Below are 20,928 nucleotides of genomic sequence, written 5' to 3' on the forward strand. Positions count from 1 at the left end.
TAGAAGACGTGCTGAACGACTGTGGCGCAAGACAAAATTAACTGTTCATAAGGAAATGTATATAAATATGAGGAACGAAGCTACACAACATGTTATAGCTGCAAAAAGACAATTTTACACTGCTAAAATTGACTCTGACCCCTTTTCTACCAAGCAGCTTTTTAGTGTATCCAACCAGCTTCTCGGAAAATCAAGAACTTCTGCATTACCAACTAACATTCCTCCGAACGAACTTCAAGAACGTTTTTGTCAATTCTTTTCTAATAAGATCATCAATCTACGGGAGGAACTAGATTCTCGGCACTCTCTTCCACCATCATTTAGCGTGTATGAAGGTCCGGTTTTCGATCAATTTACTCTTGTCTCTGAAGACGAAATCTCCGATTTGATAAAGAGTATGCCCACAAAAGGTTGTATCTTAGACCCGCTGCCGACCGACCTTGTGAAACAGTGGCCGCACCCAGCGTGTCTTAGTTGAGGGTCAGTCTTCAACCACTTCAAGTGTTACCTCTGGTGTACCACAGGGCACAGTCCTGGGCCCTCTGCTGTTTCTGGTCTTTATCAATGACCTCCCTTCGATGGCTTCATCTACTACCAGAATGTTTGCAGATGATTGCCTTATGTATCGCACCATTCATGATACTTCTGATGCTGCAGCCTTGCAAGCAGACTTGGACAACTTACAGCAGTGGGAACAGGACTGGCTGATGGATTTCAACCCAAGTAAATGTGAAGTCATCACCATCTCCAACAAGAGAAACTGCATCTCATTTCCATATACCATTCACAATGAAACTCTCAAGAAAACAGACTGTGCCAAATATCTTGGCGTACACATTACCAGCAACCTGTCTTGGAGCACCCATGTAGATAAAATCTGCAAGAAAGCCAACAGCACTCAAGCATTTCTTCAGCGAAACATCAGAAGCTGCCCACAAAAGATCAAAGCCAGATGTTATACTACACTTGTCAGGCCATTGCTTGAATTCTCCTCAGCTGCATGGGCTCCTCATCATAAATCCGACATCAATAACCTGGAGTTTCAGAGGCGTGCAGCCCGTTTTGTGATGAGGGACTATCACCGCACGAGCAGTGTATTAAACATGCTCAGTCAGCTTAACTGGCCAACTCTCCAGCAACGCAGAGACACGTCCAAGCTTGTGATGTTGTACAAGAGCTATTATGGTCTTGTTGACATACCACCACGCCACCTTGTGCTGCTGTCATCACGTACAAGAGGTCACAACCTAAGATTTGTGATCCCTCGAGCCTCCATCTTGGTGTACCAACATGCATTCTTCCCCAGTACCATCCGGATGTGGAATGCTCTTCCAGCTTCCTTGGTCACAGCTCCATCCTGTGAGGCATTCAGAGGAGGCCTGACCAACATCATCCCTTCAGCATCATTGGAGTTTTCCTGCACCTTTTTTTTTTCTGCACCGCGCTTGCTCCATGGATGTGATAATACTCGGCCACCGAGGGATACATCTCACCACAAAGAAGAAGAAGAAGAAGAAGAAGAAGTGTGCCGATGATCTTGTTCCCCTGTTAACTTGCATTATTAATGAGTCCCTTGCATCCGGTATTGTTCCTGATCAATTCAAGCAGGCCATTATTGTTCCTATTTTAAAGAAAAATGGGCTTGATTGTAATGATCTTAAGAATTTTAGACCAGTTTCGAACTTACCATTCATCTCAAAAATTCTCGAAAAGGTAGTTCTTTGTCAACTACAGCAACACCTATGTGAGAATAACTTGTTGGAAATTAACCAATCTGCGTATAGGAAGGGCCACAGCTTGGAGACCGCAGTACTGAGTGTCGTGAACAATTTGCTATCCAATTCTGATGAGAAGTTAATCTCTCTCACTTCACTCCTAGACCTCAGCGCTGCGTTTGATACGCTGGACCATTCAATCCTCCTTAGGCGCCTTGAATGTAGTTTTGGTATCAGAGACACTGTACTTAACTCAGTCTATGTTTCTCAACGTTTGCAATCTGTGATTGTTAATGGATCGATTTCCAATCCACACCCTCTTTTGTACGGGGTCCCTCAAGGCTCCGTACTCGGTCCAGTTTTATTTACATTATATTCTCAACCACTTTCCGACGTCATCATCCAGCACAACTGCTCTTTTCATAAGTACGCGGATGACACCGAAATATCACAATGTGGCATGCCTCAGGACTTTGTGTCAACTAAGCTGTCCATTCAAGAGTGTATTAAAGCTGTTTTGTGTTGGATGGATAGTAATAAGCTCATGCTCAATACAGATAAGACGGAGGTTATCACCGTTGGTACGGCTTCTCGTGTTAGCCAGATTGAAGATAATACTATACAAATTTTGGACTCTGATATCACCTTTCAAAAATCTGTTAAGTACCTCGGTGTGCGTTTAGATCAAACTTTGTCTATGTCTGAACATATCAGCGATATTTGCCGTTCCTCATTTCTATCTCTGAGACGTATTGGCTGCATTCGACCTTACTTGTCTGATAAAGCAACATCATGTCTGGTTAATTCAATAATTCTGTCGCGGCTTGATTTCTGCAATTCCATCTTGACAGGTATCACTGCTGATCAACTTAACCGTCTTCAAAATTGTGCGGCCCGTCTTATTGTCAAAAAAAGAAAGCATGAGCATATTACACCAATCCTCATCGAGCTTCACTGGCTGCCCGTCGAATTGCGCATCCAATTTAAACTTGCCGTTCTGGCTTTCCGTCACTTCGATGGCACTTTACCACCATACCTGTCATCTGCGCTTTGTACTTATCAAACTTCCCGCTCCCTTCGATCATCCTCTGAAAAATTACTCAAAACTCCTCGGGTTAACCTTAAATCAACGCTCATTTCATTTTGCTGCTCCAACTGTTTGGAACTCGCTTCCAAACAACCTTCGTAACATCCCCACACTTTCTCAATTTAAACGTCAGCTTAAAACCCATCTCTTTCGTCAAGCTTTTCCAGATTCACAGAATTAATTGCTTCTTTGTTTGTTTGTCTTTTTCATGTGTTTGCGCGCTCTGAGTTCCACGGAAGATTTTGAGCCTTAAAAGAACCATTCATTATTTTTTATTATTATTATTATATCAATGTCTGTTTATATAAAAATCATGAAAACTCTTTTTTTTAAATGTGTTATACTGATAAACAACATTTAAAACCAAAATTCTAAATGCTATAGTAAAATATCATTCAGCAAACATTTTGTGTACTGAAGTCTATTGTCTTAAAATGTTTTGCAGCAAGTTTTGAACAAAATGTTTTTTAAATGTTATTAAAACCTTTTATACCTTTGACCCTCACATACCCTTTAACCCGATATTTAACGTTTTCTGTAATATAATACTAGGAACGACGAGCGTTAAGACCGACACAAACTGGCTGTGTAAGAGAATAGTTTGGATGTGAACGGCTCTATGACGTTCTACCGCATAATGCCGTAATCTGTAACCCGTATGGCGTTTGCAGTGAACGCCTCTTCGCAATCTCGCTAGTGCCTCGTTTCTACGGCCTACAAAAATTTCATAAACAGAATGTACCATTGAAACCAATTGTCAGTTATTGTATATCATCAATGACTTATAATCTCGCTAGGCACCTGGCTGGTATTATTGGCCCCTTAGTTGGCAAAACTTGTCATCATGTAGTCAATTCAAGCTTAGTGAATCCAAATTGGCACAGAGATTAGGAAGTCTATTCCATGAAGTGGCAGCTCTATAATGAAATGTTCTCTGCCCAGAAAATAATTTCCACCTTGGAACAACCAATTTGTTATGAGATTGACTTCGAGTGTTCTTAGAATGTTTAGAGGAGGTGAAAGTAAATTGAGATGACGAATAATGTGGAGCAACCTTCTTTAGATATTATGTTCTAAAGTCTGCAGAAAGTAAAATACGGGCAAGTCTATTCTGTAGAATCTGAAGCTCATTTTTGTGACAAGAACTAAAATTTGACCAAACAGAGCTGCAGTAGTAAAAGTGAGGAAAGACAAGGGCTTGGGCAAGTGTTTTAACTGATCTAAAAGGAGAATATGTTTAGTTTAGAGAGTGGGCACAAAAACGTGGTAAGTATGTGATAAACTCTGGGGTAACTGTTATGCACGTTTTTGATTCTCTACAAATAACACCAATACGTTTTGATACATTTGAAGAAAGATAACTAACATGCTCATCCCAAGTAAGATGTGGATCAAATGTAACTCCTAAATACTTATACTTTTTCAATGCTCACACTTTCATAAATGAGGGATATGTTTTTATAATTAATTAAAGCTTGCCTTGTTCCAAACAACATCAACTTAGTTTTCTTAGTATTTAGAGTTAAGGTTATTAATTATTTTAAACTGTTGTGATTTGGTAGTTCACAGCATCTTACGAATGGTAGTGAGCTTTGGCAAAAATTGCATTGCTCAATTCATAGCGAGCATGTAGAAGAATTAAAATATCACAGATATACTTTTATATGTGCTGCGGTTCTTGAGTTACGTTGTGAAGAGGGCTGCAACAACAACACTTTTGTAAAACGCACATAACTAATTAACAACAATAAATTAAGCAAGTTTGCAGAGTATACGATTTGTAGAATGAACTTTTGCAAAACATCAAGGTGTTAATTTTCAATAATATATTGATCTAGATAATGAAAATCGATTTTAGGTTGCTTCGACCAACAATACCTCGTCTACCCTTAAATGATTAGACTGAAACCAGTCAGCAATTTTCGTTAAATTTGCATTAAGATTATTTTCCAGAACAGTGGAGTCAGATGAGCTTATACTAAAAGAGTAGTATCATCTGCATACATCACACGCTTACGGCCTCTGGTAATGAATTCGCAAATATTATAAATAATAAGGGTCCCAATATTGAGCTCTGTTATCTCCTAGAGAAGGAAGTTTATCTACTTTTATAACCTTTTGCGAATGATGTCGAAAACGTTTTGTGTTTTTACTGGGAACCAACCTAATGCATATCAGGGTGGTACACAAGAAGGGACACTTTACAATAACGTTTTTAAAATGTTTTCACGACCTTTATATAACCCGACATTTAAATGTTATTAAAACGTTTTGTAAAAAACATTTTAAGAACATTTCTGTGTTTGCTGGGTGCAAATATTTTAACATAATGTTATTTTAAAAGTGTTGACAAAATATTTGGCCAAAAATGTTTGCAAAAATAGTTTACAATGACATTTCGAAAACATTTTAAAAATATTGTTGTAGTGTGTTTTCATACAAAACGTTTAAAACGATTCCATGACATTTATATAACCCGACATTTTAATGTTATTAAAACGTTTTTACCTAAACCAAAACCCAAAATATAACTTATTTAAAACGTTTTAAAAACGTTTTTGTGTTTGTTAGGTTATGGATATGCGTGTTTGAATAGCTTCTGTTATAACTAAATTTACTTGCATTCAACTTGTAAGTTAAGCCATAGTCATCTGCCATTGTTGCTGCTTCATGCAAAGTCTTATCTCTGCTAGCGCTTTCATCCAAGTGGGGTTTTAATGTCAGCGTACACATTGAATTATTCTATTAAAATCATTGCCTAAGTTGGACGAAATCATCTTCGACTTCTTATGAACCAACCAGTTGTCAAACATTTGTTCTTTTACTCTAGCAAATTCTAACGGCGATTGAGAAGTCTTTTTTACATATTTTGCATCAATTTGGCATTTTAATAGTACACATAGATCGATCTGTGTGAAAATGATATGAACAAAGTTATACTCAGTATAGAGAGTACATAAACAGGGTAACAATATGTGAAAGTTTCATGTGAATCCGACATTCTGTCCTAAAGATATTGACGAAAATGTAATTTCAGATCGATTTATTTACATCTGATTGTAGTTAAAATGTGATATTTTTGATTAAAAAACTATGAGAAATATCCTTAAATAGCATGACCGTTGCCATGGAAACGAAATAGAACAAGCGGGATACATATTTGGCAACATAGCAGAAAATATTCTCCAGACTCCTCTAAAGATGTGTCTACTTGAAGCATCTGTCCTACGAGATCGCTGAATAGAAATTTTGGCTGCATGGCTTCTCTACTGTAGAGTCTTCGACAGAGTAAGTAATAAGTCCAATAGAGTCATTATATTTTTATACATATCATATTTCATATTACATATTTATTATACATAATTATACAGTTCTTTATAAAATACATTATTTGACAAGCACCTCAATACGCTGAAACATTAAAAACCAAATATACAATAACATTAAAGGTGGTACTACACCCCCTGATAGATTTTGTGACTAATTTTGCATTTTTCTCAAAAAATTACTACACACTAGTAACAAAAGTTATGTATATTATAGATGCAAGGAATTCCATTACTTCAGTGATTCAAGACAAGTGGTTCATTATTATATGTTAAGAAATGAGGTACATTCTAGCGGTCCCTTTTTTCTTAACGTATCGCTTGTCTTGAGTCACTCAAATTCCAGTGCAGTAACTGGATTCCTTGCCCCTATAATATACATAACAGTGGTTACCATTGTGTTATTATATTTTGAGAAAAATGCAAATATAGTCACAAATTTATCAAGAGGTGTAGTACCACCTCAAGCAATGCAACTCCTACTATACGCGAGTTGATGATTTGTACATCAAAAGTGTTAATTGGGTATTCCATTTGAAATCTTGACATCCCCTGCAAGCGGAAGATTTAATACTCAGCGTTTTGGAGAAAAAATTTCGAGATATTTTTTTTCTCAATATCAAGAGCTAGCTTAAGAATCACTGAACCAATACTATGCTTGTTTGTACTGATTTTAATGCATTTTTCATGCTGATTCCAAATATGGTCATGAACATTTTCAATTCTGAAATATTTGAAGTTTATTAAAAAAACTTACCCTGTAAAAAATAACGCCTGAGATATGTTTAGTTTATAGAGTGTGCACAAAAAAGTATGTGATAAACTCTGAGGTAACTGTGATGCACGTTTTTTTATTCCCTTGTCAAAACCGCTGGAGCAATGCAACTCAACTTTTGGAGACAGATTGTTTTAAATGTTAGGCTTCAGCAGTCCTGAGCCTCAGTAGGATAGAAAACAGAATATGAACAAATCTGACCACCCGCCTTTAAAGGGACAATTTCAAAATTGCTCAAATCTTGTTGAAAACAAATCCAATATATATGGCTATAAGGAAAAACGCTCCGATTTTCTTTAAAATGATCTCAAAATGTTCCTTTTGCAAACACAATTCAAATACAAAATACACAGTTTGCATCATCTAGGATGTTTTGTTACATAAGTAACATTGCGAAATTGGTGAAAGTCAATCGAGTTGGGATGTATCTCTTTAACAATGTTTAAACCTGTTACCTAGGTAACGAAACAGCCAAGATATGGTTTTTCGAATATGAAAAAAAAATTACATTTTAAAGAAAATTGGCACATTTGTATGAAATTGATCCCAGTAAAGTCCAAAATATGACATTTGACCTTTTTGCTGATAATGTTAGAATGGTACGTTGCAGATAGGTCAAACTATACATTTTCAGAATACTTTCCAACAAAATTTGAGCGATTTTTATATTCCTCGTGTTTTGGGTAGTGTCCCTTTAAATTCAAAATTTACCATATTTTACACGCAGTAGATTTAAACTCAGCACTCTGAAATGGACATGATACACCTCACATATCTTTTATAATGAAGGACAGAGATAAAAAGACGTCGGGGCAAAGGCGCACCGTGATTGGTTGCCGACCTGCGCAGTACGACATTTTCTGTCTAGTTGTCAGAATTTCAGACGCGAACTAGTCTTTTTATCTCCGTCTTACATTATAGTGCATTTTGTGTATTATGGTTCCCTTATTACGTCACATATGGGTCCGCGAAAGGAGCTTTTATAAACATAGAGACCAATAGATTACGTAACGTATTGTTCCTTTGATGCCGATTAGATTTGCCGACAAGCTATTCATCAAATGGTACCTTTTGTTCAGGACAAAAGGGTTCCGTCATTAAATCGGTAACTGACCTGACGCTTTACCAGGCAGGCTTCTGTCAATAAGTGATCAAAAGAAAGTCACCTGAGAGCGCCCACTTGAGCCAGTGGTACCTTTTGATCTCATACAGCCCAGGGGTGTGATTAAGTCGACGTCGCAATCACAAAAAACACACACTTTAGCCGTCGATGTACAGTTATTGCTGATCGATGTCTATCTGTGTCACTTTCGATCATTTAAATATTTCGCAGTATTTTGTTATCCTGGTTATTATAGGCCTATTCAATAAAGTCAAATGTTTGTTGTTGTTTTTTTAATTTCACGAATTTGCATTTTAAAAGCGAGGGAGTGAATGAGGGAGGGATAAAAGAGGGGAAGCGGCTGGGAGGTCGAAAGTGCAGGCCTTTAGAAAGAATACTAAGTGCAGAGAAAGGAAAAGAAAGGATTGAATAAACAAAGGTAATAATTATCATAGAAACTAATCACATACGTAACAGCACTAGGCAGCCATTCAATGATGCCAAAGCCATTGTGCGTTGCGTAATTAAAACGCCCAGTCAGGTATATTTCACACTTTCCAAACACAAGTCTCCAAATTTTGAAAACTGAACGTTGAATGTACACTCTCATGAATATTGATTGGCAACATTTTCCAATATGCCTGTGCTCTAATCGGACACAATAGATGAATAGACGCTGTAGTCCGTTGGGTTCGAGTATAAATAATTACTCTATTTCACTGAGTACAATAATAAGTGCATTAAACATGTTGAAGTCAGGGTTCACATCTTTAGGGATTCACTTCACATTCAAGCCCATGTAAGGGTGTTCATAGCCTGAGTTCTCTGGCGGTGGCGCACTCGCGCCCGCTAGGTGAGATTCTTCATAAGCTGTAGAAGTAAAAACAAAACGTTTCCGTCGATAAATATTTTTCAAATACTTTCAAAATGTTGTTTTTGATAACATATTTACAAATATAATGTGTAATAATTTTGCTATTCAATTAATACTTAAATTTGATGATCTTTATCTAAAGAGTTCCTTTCCTTTTCAACGGCATGAGGATTTGGTCACGCTTGCTGGTCTTGGTATGTCGTGCTCACGGGTCATGTACGTATTTATAAATACGTATTTATAAATATAGTCGAAGGTAACTATCATCCATGACCTTGTGAGGATTTATTCTTCAATTTTGTTTATTTCTACAAACATGGTTACAGCTAGCTAGCATGCTAAGCTTTGCAGCTTGACTTGAGCATTTTGCTTGAGCCTGGTTCCCCATCTGGACGCTTTAATATGTTCGTGTCCAGTCGAATCGACCGGTTAACAATTAGTAAGTTTTTAGCAGATTCGCAGTCGGACAAGTGTGGAACTTCAAAGTTTTCGTCAGGAGTAGCTCTGACTTCTTCAGGATAAAGTACCTAAGAATGAGACACGTAGGGTGCCCCTTGCCTTCTGATGGCTATGAAAAGAGCCGTTCACTGATAACTTTCCCTTGTCAACTGGGAACGAACAGACCTCGCCTATCTGCTTATGTAAAAGTTTTGGTGGTGGCCCTGAAAAGAGCCGTTCACTGAAGACCGCCCCTTGTCAACAAAGAACAAGCATATAATTACCTATCTGCTGATAAAAAGTCTATCCACAATCCGCCTGGGTAACATAATTATAAAGATAATAGCATCAAACAGAATCGAAGCTTACCTGGTGGAGGACCCTGATAATGTGTTGGAGGTGCATAGAATTCATTGGGCGTTTGTTGTTGAACACCCTGCGGTGTAGAGCCCTGTTGGTTTGGTTGGTACTGAATCTAGAATGAGCAGATAATCAGATCAAGCGACTTAAACAGTCATTCAACACACGTAAAAATGAAATGAGATTTCGACACACGTCCTCAGGAGAACTCTAGAGACATCCCTTTGTTTGCTGAAACGTATGAATATTCATTTGAATATTGAAGGCCTACTTTTTTTTTTGCGAGTATTTAGATGAACTAAAATTAAGTGAGATTGACCTACAATCATGGGACAGGAGCAATAAAAATTGATTTGTAGTAGGTCTACCCCCATACCCACCCAACAGCAACTATAGCTGTAGGCGGTTAGCAAGTGACGTTAGCGTGCTGTGTAATTTTATTGAAAGAGTAGCATTTTTGGTGAAAACACTTTTTTCTCCATAGTGAACTTGACCCCAAGTTTTTCACGCGACACTTAGGACACCCAATGGTCATCATTGGTCATAGTGACCAACTTTGATATAAAATTGGATCGGTTGAGCCCATATTTATTGGTCGAGCTATGAGTTGTAAAATATACGTCTCGTCCAATATTTTACAACTCATAGCGAGACCAATAAATATTGGGCGTAAAGCATCCAATTTTATCATTATTCTGTTTTGGATCCAATATTATCACAACTTGGATCCATCAAAACATAATAATGGTCAAAATTGGCCGACGCATGCCTACGATGGTTTATTATATGATTGAACTTTATCGGCTGAGGTAATCAAAGTAGCATTTTCAGGTTTTATGGTGAATAGATGTCTATGAAATTCGTTACTCTATTTAGTATGTGGGTCCATATCTTAACCCTAACAGGACGGTATAGACGAATCCAACGAGCCAAGTCATGGTCAGGATTTCGACGGCCATCTTTGGGTAGCCGCTAGCACCAACCTGGTGTTTTGAGCGCCCCATTGTGCAAATAAAAGCCGCCTAAGGACGAGGAGGTTAATAGAATAATATAGGCTATACAATAGAGATAATTCCGCAGGTAATCCCGTCGCATCTATTCATTATTATGTTTTGATGAGTCCAAGTGTGTAAAAATATTGGATCCAAAACATAATAATGATAAAATTGGATGCTTTACGCCCAATATTTATTGGTCTTGCTGTGAGTTTTAAAATATTGGACTCGACTACGTCTCGTCCAATATTTTAAAACCCATAGCTCGACCAATAAATATGGGCTCAATCGATCCAATTTTATATCATACATAGTCCTTTTGTTCGCAAGTACATCCATGGTGTAGTTAATCCGATTATTATGTCACTTCAACAGCGAATAGACCATAGAAGCTGTGTGTTTGGCGAATGGAACTATAGGGCCTATTGTGTTGTAAACTTTAATCCTTTTGTCTACCTGTGTTTTCGCGGAAGGTGTAAAACGGGTGATGGAATGCAGTTTAAAATTTCCGCCAAGGCCGAATCATTTCACATTTTGGGTGCATTGTAGCCGACGGTTACCCAACTAAAGGCTGTTAGTCAGGTGTAGGAATGCGTGGATTTGGATTCGTCTATACTACAAAATACTACTTGATATATGCGCTGTTCGTGCATGCATCCCACGTGGTGTGATGACGCAATCGCCCTAAGTGATATAGGCACGGTTTCGCTGGCCAGCGAAGCCCAAGACCCGTGGCAAAGTGTCGCCGACCCAGTGCCTGGCATGCGAGGGGTCTCGGGTTCGAATCCCACCCAGAGCAAACAACTTCTTTCCTTCTTTTCTCTCTTTATTCCTTCCTTCTTTCCCTTCCCGTCGCCAAAAAGCCCCTAGGCGGTTAGGGTTAAGAATGCTTACCACTATTGTCTGCGGTTGATTTGTGACCTGAGTGTTTGTGACCGGTGTGATTCCACAGCAAGCACAGCAATTAGCACAGCAAGCACAGACTCCACAGCATCCAAAACAGGAACCCACGATTGTAACTATCACTTGTACTGCTGCGACTACTGCGCCTATGGTATGTGCTATTCCACGACTATTCAACTAAAATTTACAAATAAAAATATCATCAATAACTGAAATATCAAAATTAAAAGTTGCTAAAATTTTGTTTAAACCAATTCCAAAAGATTCCTCTGGTAATCATGTGACTTTAATTTGATTATTTATCTTTTTGCTGGGAAGCCTATTTCCTGAAGAAAGAGAGTGATTGGTGAATGAAGCATCATTTTTAGAGATCGTCATTTGTGCAAGGAGTTTTGGAGAAAGCAGCACCATTTCTGCGCGAGGATTTTATACACATATAAATGCATGTGTAAAGTGGACTTTGCTGAACAGTGACCTTTCGCAGGGCAATTGAGCAAGGATATACATCAGTCGTTCAGAACATTAATGGAACTTTGAACGAACAGAACATTGTCATTATCAACAAGAATATAAGTAAACATTGTATATAGAATTAAATTATAATTTGTTGATGCATGCATGTATGTTTATATTATGCCAGTATATTATTCAATCATATTTTACTTTTAATTAAATACCAGATATTGTTAACTTAATCAAACAGTGTATTGTGTGAATTTGGGAAAAGGGTGATTTTTGCCTTCAGTCATTACGTCTCGTAACAAAATTGTGGGCTCGTTCGGGAAATACACTGTAAAAAGAAAAGTTGACATTAATTTACTGAGACTTAAAAGTTACGTTTCGTAACAATAAGGATTCAGAAAATATATAGTTTGACATATCTATGACTATTTATTCCACCTTTGCATCATATTTCACCAGTTTAGCTTAAATAATACTGCTTTCACTATATTTCCAAGAATTTTTTCCAAACCCATTCCCCCATGTCAAAAACAAATATCTACGCCACTGGAATATTGGTCTGACTCCTGCCCAGCGGAGTAGCCATGATGAGCGCGGGGGGGCACTGCCACCAACCCCGCCCGCCCAACCCATTCCCACCCCACTAGGTACGCCACTGCTCCTGTCAGATGGAGCATACTACCCACTCCGCCGATATACTTGAACATATTTTTGTATACGGTCCTTACCTTATCACAATTGCCGTAAAAGTAATTGGTGTAGTGTTCCGGGTAGCTTTCATCCTCGCATTCTCTATCGCCGTTATGATCAGCACCGATTGCATCAAATACAAGGTTCACCATACCCACCAGAATATTAACGAGACAGAACACCAGGTAACTTATGATCTAGGAGGTTAATGATACATTAAGAAATTTAAAAGTAACCGAGACACAATATGCATCGAACATCGCATTAGATTATTACATGCTGCAGTTACTGTTCATTTTCCTATACACAATACACAGTGCTCTCACCATTGATGTGTGACCTCTACAAACAGTGTATGTTAGAGGTATATAGGGCATCGCCTAGTTAACGTCACTGTATGAAAAAATAACCGGCCAATGTTTGTTGTACTCTATGAAATTCTAGAAAATATAGTTTTGTAACATGTCCTAAATTTTTAGCTAATTTAGATGTTTGGAAATATTTGCACTTTGGTGTTTTAGAAAGGAAGGGCACGGCATAGCTTGCAAAATTACCTGTGTAAATCGAATGCAACTTTTAGTGACTATCACTCACTTGTGGGCCGCTCTCTTCCGAAGGGCATTAAAGCTAAACCACTTGACGGTTAGTTTTTGTACTTGCAGTCAATCAAGAATAATGTATACATTACATGTAGGCTAAAAACTGAGTACGTGGGCCATCTGCAAATGTTCGTACCTCCCTGATATGTAAATGACAGATAACAGCAAAAACAACTCCCATATCTGTCCATAACTTTGGTCAGTGGAGCGAGTCAGAGGATTTCAAGTGGGTGATTATTGATTGGCAAGTGCCATATTTGGGCATAAGTGCAGTCCACCATTCAATGTGGAGGATGGGCTAGACTTTATCGATTGATTTTGCTGGAGTGATTTCCTGTTAACCAGGTTTAAGTACTGCAAAGGTCGAATCATGTTTGCTGTGCAGCCTAACTGCACTATCTACAATAATGGTGAAAACCCCATTAACCAAAATAATCAAACGTTTATAAATAAAACAATGCCAGTCATTGATTCTTTTATATTCATAGTATTTACCTGGGATAATAATTTTGTTAATTAATTTCGTCCCAATTATTAATATAGGGCAACTTCACTGCGTTGGTCTCGGCCCGGGCATCCGCAATAGGGCGGTTTTGTATACTCACTACTCCTTGATTATTTCGTTTCGCAGAAATACCCAAGACTCCTGTAACGCCATAAAACTGAAATAATAGAACAAATAAGACACTTCAAAATACTAAAATTTTAAAGGAAATTTTCCGTTCTCTACATATACATACAAAGCCTTGATGTCGGACATAATTAGGGAAGTGTAGTATTTATAATTCATACATGCAGGATTCTGATTATAATTTAGACCAAATATCCCAGGATAAATAAACAAAATGGTTCAATAAACTCGATCAAATTTGTAATTTTGAATCTTTTTTATTTAATATTTTCTGAATACAAAGCGAAAATAAACTATCAGGACTAGTGGGCCCATCAGCTATAGGCCTACACGTAACCAATTAAGTGAACAAACAGACACCGGCAAAGACAGAACGAATGACAGACAGGGCCTAACTTACGCAAATGCCTGCCCATATTCCAACAGCTACTCTGTAGTCTGTGCCGAAGGCCAAAGCGAAGCTCGTTGCAGTGATTTCTACTGCTGCAATCAATAAATGTAGAATGCCTAAAACTCTCAAACCACGCCAGTTAAACGTTTTCCTGCAGATTAATATCAAATTGATCATTTTGACACTTGATCATTCATCGCTTACTCTATAGGCCTATTCGCTCCGCTCACTCACTCAGTCAGTCACCATCTAACCCAGAGGATGAAGCAAGCCCCATCATGCACTGTAAAAGTGTTATCACTATAGTTTCAACTGCCACTTTACTTTTCAAATCCCATTGAACTCTGTGCAAAAGATGTTGTTTTAGAATTGCCCGTGTGTCATTATTACTAAAGTGATGTATGTATGAAGGATAATTCACACCTTCTGTTGATAACATAATGTGAAATCGACCAACTTTTTGAAGATGTTTTTATTGTATATCTGTCCAAATTCAAATTTAACCATGCACGTATGTATGCAGTGGGCGGGCAGTAGTGGTGTCATGTTCACTCACACAGATGTGACTTGCTGGGAAGTGCTTAAATCATCCTCTGCATCTAACCTTAGCACATTCACCCTTCCGTTTACTCACCCCTCCCTTCCTCGCTCGCTCACTCACTCACTCATTCTATATACGTGACACAAAACTTACAGCCGGGAACACGACATACAGTTTACTTCTTACCGACAAACTGTGGAATATAATGGTGGATTTCTGTCATCTGGTCATCAATACTGCCGCCCTCATGGTTCGGCACATGGTATCCCCGTTTGGAAGGTCATCAGATAGCTGAGGGTATGCTAATACAAGTAGCTCCAATGTAGACTTGTTGTTCTGATGTCCTCTTATGGTTGAAAAAAAAGTAAAAACAAAAACAGGTCCCCGATATTGCCAAGAGATGGGCAATCAATTTTTGGCACGCCATTTGAAAATTTTACTTGGGGGATCATAATTAATGCACAGCCCCTATCTGCCCACCCGTCAAAATAATCAGTCAATCACTTACCTTTGTGCCTGTTGCTGCCCGCCAACCTGCTGTATAGGTAATACAATTTGTTGTTGCTGCCCGCCAGGCGGCTGTGGGGGTATTATAATTTGTTGTACCTGCCCACCAGACTGCTGCGGTGGAATCTGTACTACAATTGGGTTTGATGTCGTCATTTTATTCCGGTATGAAAAGCGAAATATCTGAAAGAAAATGAACTTATCACATTAAATACATTCCTCGTATTCAGAAGGCAATTCGATGGGTCTAATGTGCTCTCATGTCCCACAAAAAATACTGTGCAAACGTTGTTATCCGCTCTCTAAAGCATGTACGCCTAGCCTTAACCTTGACACAGAGCTGAAATCACAAAGAAAACCAAGCTACTGGTTCTACCTTCAGTCTGCCTTCTGAGTAAAACAGCTACCTTTAGAAAAGAGAAAATGCCAGTGCTCCGGGTCTTAATTGCAAACCTTTCCTATAGTGTGGAAGAAATGACCTAGAACAACATGGCTACTACATGAATTAATTTGTGGTATCTGGAGCACAACTGCAAGAACAAAAGTATTCAAAATAACCCTTCCTGATTCAGATTCATGTGGCAACCTCGGAATGGATATTCTCGCTCAAAGAACTATGTATTGTGTTTGTATTTTAGGATAACTATGTGTTAGTCCTGGCCTGAAACAGGTATTAACTAACACATTAATGTACAAACATTGTATGAGTTTGTATTTTTGGGACAACTATGTGTTAGTCCCGGCCTGAAACAGGTATTAACTAACGCATTCGTGTACAAACATATATTGTATGTGTTTTAGCATGAAAGTTCATCTGTTTTGGTAAACTTCATAATTGAAAATTTAAATTATGATCTCAACACAAAATTAAGACGTACCTCAAATTTTCGGTCACAACTTTGACCTTCGTCTGGAGACTGGCAACCCAAGTTTGGGCATGGGATCAGTGACCTTTTGGACACTTGACTCCAAAACCTGGTCGTACACTCTTGGTAAATTGTATCGGCCCCCGTCGCGGGTTGAGAGATGGTTGGTTTCATTTCATTTTTGCTTTCTTAGCTTTGTCAAAGGACCAGTTCGGATAACCGCACTTCTTTAATGCACTGTTAATGTGCGATTTCTCCTCCGCTATGTCCTCTTGCTCCGATATGATTCTGTCCGCTCTGTGGTGAAGAGTCTGGATTACACCCAGTTTATGTTGGACAGGATGATTTGAATCAAAGTTCAAGTATTGATCCGTGTGGGTCGGTTTCCTATTGATTTTTATTTTTAGCGTACCGTCCTCTTGGATGACTGTGTGAGTGTCAAGGAATGCGAGTGACCGATTTTCCTCGCCTTCTGTCGTAAACTTGATGTCCGGATCGATTGAGTTCAAGTGATTCGTAAATTCCGCGTATTGTTGCTTTAACTTTGTATGAGTATCGTCCACATAACAGAACCGCCACAAAGGGGGGGGGGTGGCTGATCTTATAGCTTCCTGTTCTAATTGTTCCATATATAAGTTGCAGACGATCGGGGATACAGGTGACCCCATGGCCGTGCCATGGATTTGCTGATAGTAATTTCCATTATAAACAAAGTAAGTACAATTCAAACACACTTCAAGAAGTTTTATCACATGCGCAGCAGACAGGCGGGTGCGATCACAAAGTGCGTTATCCTGTTCCAGACGAGCTTGAATAATCCTTAATGCTTTATCAACGGGTACAGAGGTAAAAAGAGCAGTAACATCATATGATCTTAATTCTTCGTCCTCCTCTACAGTTTCGTTCGTAATTCGCTCGGCGAAAATCTGGGAATTGGCAACGTGATGTACTGTATTACCAGGGACTAAAATGTCAGCAACCAATTTAGCACTACTGTATGTGATTGACCCGACGCTGCTCACAATGGGTCTAAGTGGAGTGTCTTTCTTATGAATTTTGGGCAACCCGTAAAATTTGGGCGGAGTTTCGGTGGTGGGGTACAACTGTCTATACTCAACTCTGTTAATACCACCCTCTTTCTCGATTTCAAGAAGCACAGATGTTAATTGTTTCTTGTACTTACTGGTTGGACCCTTTTACCTAAGTTTTTGTAGGTATTAGTGTCACTAAGAAGTTTCTCACACTTGCGATTGTATTCCTCACTATTCAAGATGACCACTAATCTTCCCTTATCGGCTGGTAATATTTGGATTGACTTATCTTTCTGAAGCTGTTGCAAAGCTTCCCTCTCCTCTTTAGAAAGGTTAGAATCAATCTTATCACAGTTAGGGCGACTGACAAGGTTGACTACATTGGTGAGACTGAAAGATCATTGAAAACCAGATTCTCAGAACAACCGTCGTCCGAGTACCACCTCGTCGGAAGTCTCCCAGCACATCCACATTGAATCCCCCGGCCACCAAGTTGATTTGGATGAGGTCAAAATCCTTGACCGGGACGTTAGATACTTTGAAAGTGGTGTGATGGAGTCAATTTAAGCTAATTTACATCAGAGTCAACCAACCATCTCTCAACCGCGACGGGAGCCGATACAAGTTACCAAGAGTGTACGACCGGGTTTTGGGGCCAAGTGTCCAAAAGGTCACTGATCCCAAACTTGGGTTGCCAGTCTCCAGATGAAGGCCAAAGTTTAAATTTCCAATTATTGTTTGTGTTTGTATTTTGGGACAACTATGTTCTAGCCCGAAACTAATGAATTAATATACATGCATGCAAGCACTGTATTATCTTTAACAAACGGTTTAAAATAGGTTCCGATGGAGGAGTCCGTGTTGAGTGTTCTACCAATGACTATTTTTGGGACAACTATGTTTTATCCCTGGCCTGACACGCTTATTAACTAACACATTAACGTAAAAACATTGTATGTGTTTGTATTTTGAGGACAACTATGTCATTGTATGTGTTAGTCCTCCTACATGTAGCCTGAAACGGTTATTAACTAACACATTCATGTACAAACATTGTATGAGTTTGTATTTTTGGGACAACTATGTGTTAGTCCTGGCCTGAAACAGGTATTAACTAACACATTCATGTACAAACATTGTATGTGTTTGTATTTTTAGGACAACTATGTGTTAGTCCTGGCCTGAAACAGGCATTAACTAACACATTCATGTACAAACATTGTGTGAGTTTGTATTAGTCCTGGCCTGTAACAGGTATTAACTAACACATTAATGTACAAACATTGTATGTGTTTGTATTTTGGGACAACTATGTTCTAGCCTGAAACTAAAAAAATAATATACATGCATGCAAGCACTGTATTATCTTTAACAAACGGGTTTAAATAGGTTATGATGGAGGAGACCTTGCTGTGTGTTCTACCAATGACAATTTTGGGACAACTATGTTTAAGTCCGGGCCTGACACGCTTATTAACTAACACATAACGTACAAACATTGTATGTGTTTGTATTTTTGGGACAACTATGTCATTGTATGTGTTAGTCCTGGCCTGTACAAACAGTGTATGTGTTTGTTTTTTTGGGACAACTATGTGTTAGTCCTGGCCTGAAACGGTTATTAACTAACACATTCATGTACAAACATTGTATGTGTTTGTATTTTGGGGACAACTATGTGTTAGTCCTGGCCTGAAACAGGTATTAACTAACACATTCATGTACAAACATTGTATGTGTTTGTATTTTTGGGACAACTATGTGTTAGTCCTGGCCTGTAACAGGTATTAACTAACACATTCATGTACAAACATTGTATGTGTTTGTATTTTTAGGACAACTATGTGTTAGTCCTAGCCTGTAACAGGTATTAACTAACACATTAATGTACAAACATTGTATGAGTTTGTATTAGTCCTGGCCTGTAACAGGTATTAACTAACACATTCATGTACAAACATTGTATGTGTTTGTATTTTTGGGACAACTATGTGTTAGTCCTAGCCTGAAACAGGTATTAACTAACACATTAATGTACAAACATTGTATGTGTTTGTATTTTTAGGACAACTATGTGTTAGTCCTAGCCTGTAACAGGTGTTAACTAACATATTCATGTACAAACATTGTATGTGTTTGTATTTTGGAACTATGTTCTAGCCTGAAACTAATCAATTAATATACATGCATGCAAGCAGCTGCAAGCACTGTATTATCTTTAACAAACGGTTTAAAATAGGTTATGATGGAGGAGACCGTGCTGAGTGTTCTACTAATGACTATTTTTGGGACAACTATGTTTTATCCCTGGCCTGACACGCTTATTAACTAACACATTAATGTACATACATTGTATGTGTTTGTATTTTTGGGACAACTATGAGTTAGTCCTGGCCTGAAACAGGTATTAAGTAACACATTCATGTACAAACATTGTATGTGTTTGTATTTTGGGACAACTATGTTCTAGCCTGAAACGATTATTAACTAATAAATTAATATACATGCATGCAAGCACTGTATTCTATTTAACAAACTGTTTAAAATGGGCTCCGATGGAGGAGACCGTGCTGAGTGTTCTATGACTATTTTTGGGACAGCTATAATTATGTTTTAGTCCTGGCCTCACACGCTTATTAGCTAACATATTAATGTACAAGCACTGTACATGTGTTTGTATTTACAACTATGTGTTAGTCCTAGCCTTAAACGGTTATCAACTATTTTGTATAAATTAAATTAATATTTGAAAATGAATGTAAATGAACATTGGTAAAGAAAAGGTATTGTAAATATATAACTAAAATTTTTGTCATGAATTTGCGGAAAAGATGGTCTTGAATCATGACGCACTTGTGGAACGGTATTAAAGATTGAAATGTGCATGTTGAACTGTGGGGTCCGTCAAAAATGTTTATCAATTTTATTTTTGACAGCGAAGGATGCAAAGAACAGAAAAGAAAGAATATACCGGCAAAATAAGGTTGACACCGCACCATTCAGTATTACGTACGGTATTTCTACATGTAAATCATGTACATGTAAATCAAAACTGTCTACTGTAGATAGCTTGGCCTGTGCGTGATAAATATAGTGCGGGCATTACTATCACTCAGTGACAAAAATCACGTCGTAATAATTTATGTCTTTCATTATATTTTTCATTATTAGTAATATTGCTAATATTATACTAGGAAAATACAAAAGAAAAGAAAACAACAAACCCGTTCACTCACCTACATGCTACACAACACAGTAAAATGGCTTCGTTTCGTCATGTTTTTTTCTAGAAATTACTGGTTCGCAACTTTCATGAATGAATGATTCTATTATAGTATAGTATATTTCCTGTTTTTCCTGGTGATATTTATACATCTGAGGTCAAATGTCAGTCATCTGACCTTGAAGTGTATGGTTGTAACCACATGCATTGACTAAAATGGCAATGCACACACAAGATGCTACTTATACTATGCCATAGTCGAAGTTTTGATAAATATATAGGCCTACTATTAAAAAGGAACTTGCCGATAATCGATACTTTGAAGAGGAACTGATCGATACTTTATTATCAAAATATTGGGGGATTTATTCCTCACTCCGCGGGATTTATGCCTATGTAAAGAAAGAAGAAG

General features: G+C 38.1%; 2 protein-coding genes across 2 annotated transcripts; one reads left to right on the plus strand and one right to left on the minus strand.

Moving 5' to 3' along the window:
- Positions 1-599: 599 nt before the first annotated feature.
- On the plus strand, positions 600-1,535 carry LOC140165096 (uncharacterized). The gene has a single exon (XM_072188526.1). It carries the CDS (start codon positions 600-602, stop codon positions 1,533-1,535), a length of 936 nt encoding a protein of 311 aa, XP_072044627.1.
- Positions 1,536-5,870: 4,335 nt separating this feature from the next.
- Positions 5,871-20,662, minus strand: LOC140160654 (uncharacterized). Its single transcript, XM_072183925.1, has 8 exons — positions 20,530-20,662; positions 15,398-15,579; positions 14,358-14,499; positions 13,932-13,988; positions 12,766-12,924; positions 11,567-11,752; positions 9,687-9,792; positions 5,871-8,875 (listed from the first exon to the last, which is right to left on the minus strand). Exons 2-8 carry the CDS (start codon positions 15,550-15,552, stop codon positions 8,784-8,786), a joined length of 897 nt encoding a protein of 298 aa, XP_072040026.1. The 5' UTR covers positions 15,553-15,579; positions 20,530-20,662; the 3' UTR covers positions 5,871-8,783.
- Between the last annotated feature and the right edge of the window lie 266 nt (positions 20,663-20,928).

The sequence above is a fragment of the Amphiura filiformis genome, chromosome 1 (genome assembly GCF_039555335.1).
Source record: "Amphiura filiformis chromosome 1, Afil_fr2py, whole genome shotgun sequence".
Taxonomy (NCBI): domain Eukaryota; kingdom Metazoa; phylum Echinodermata; class Ophiuroidea; order Amphilepidida; family Amphiuridae; genus Amphiura; species Amphiura filiformis.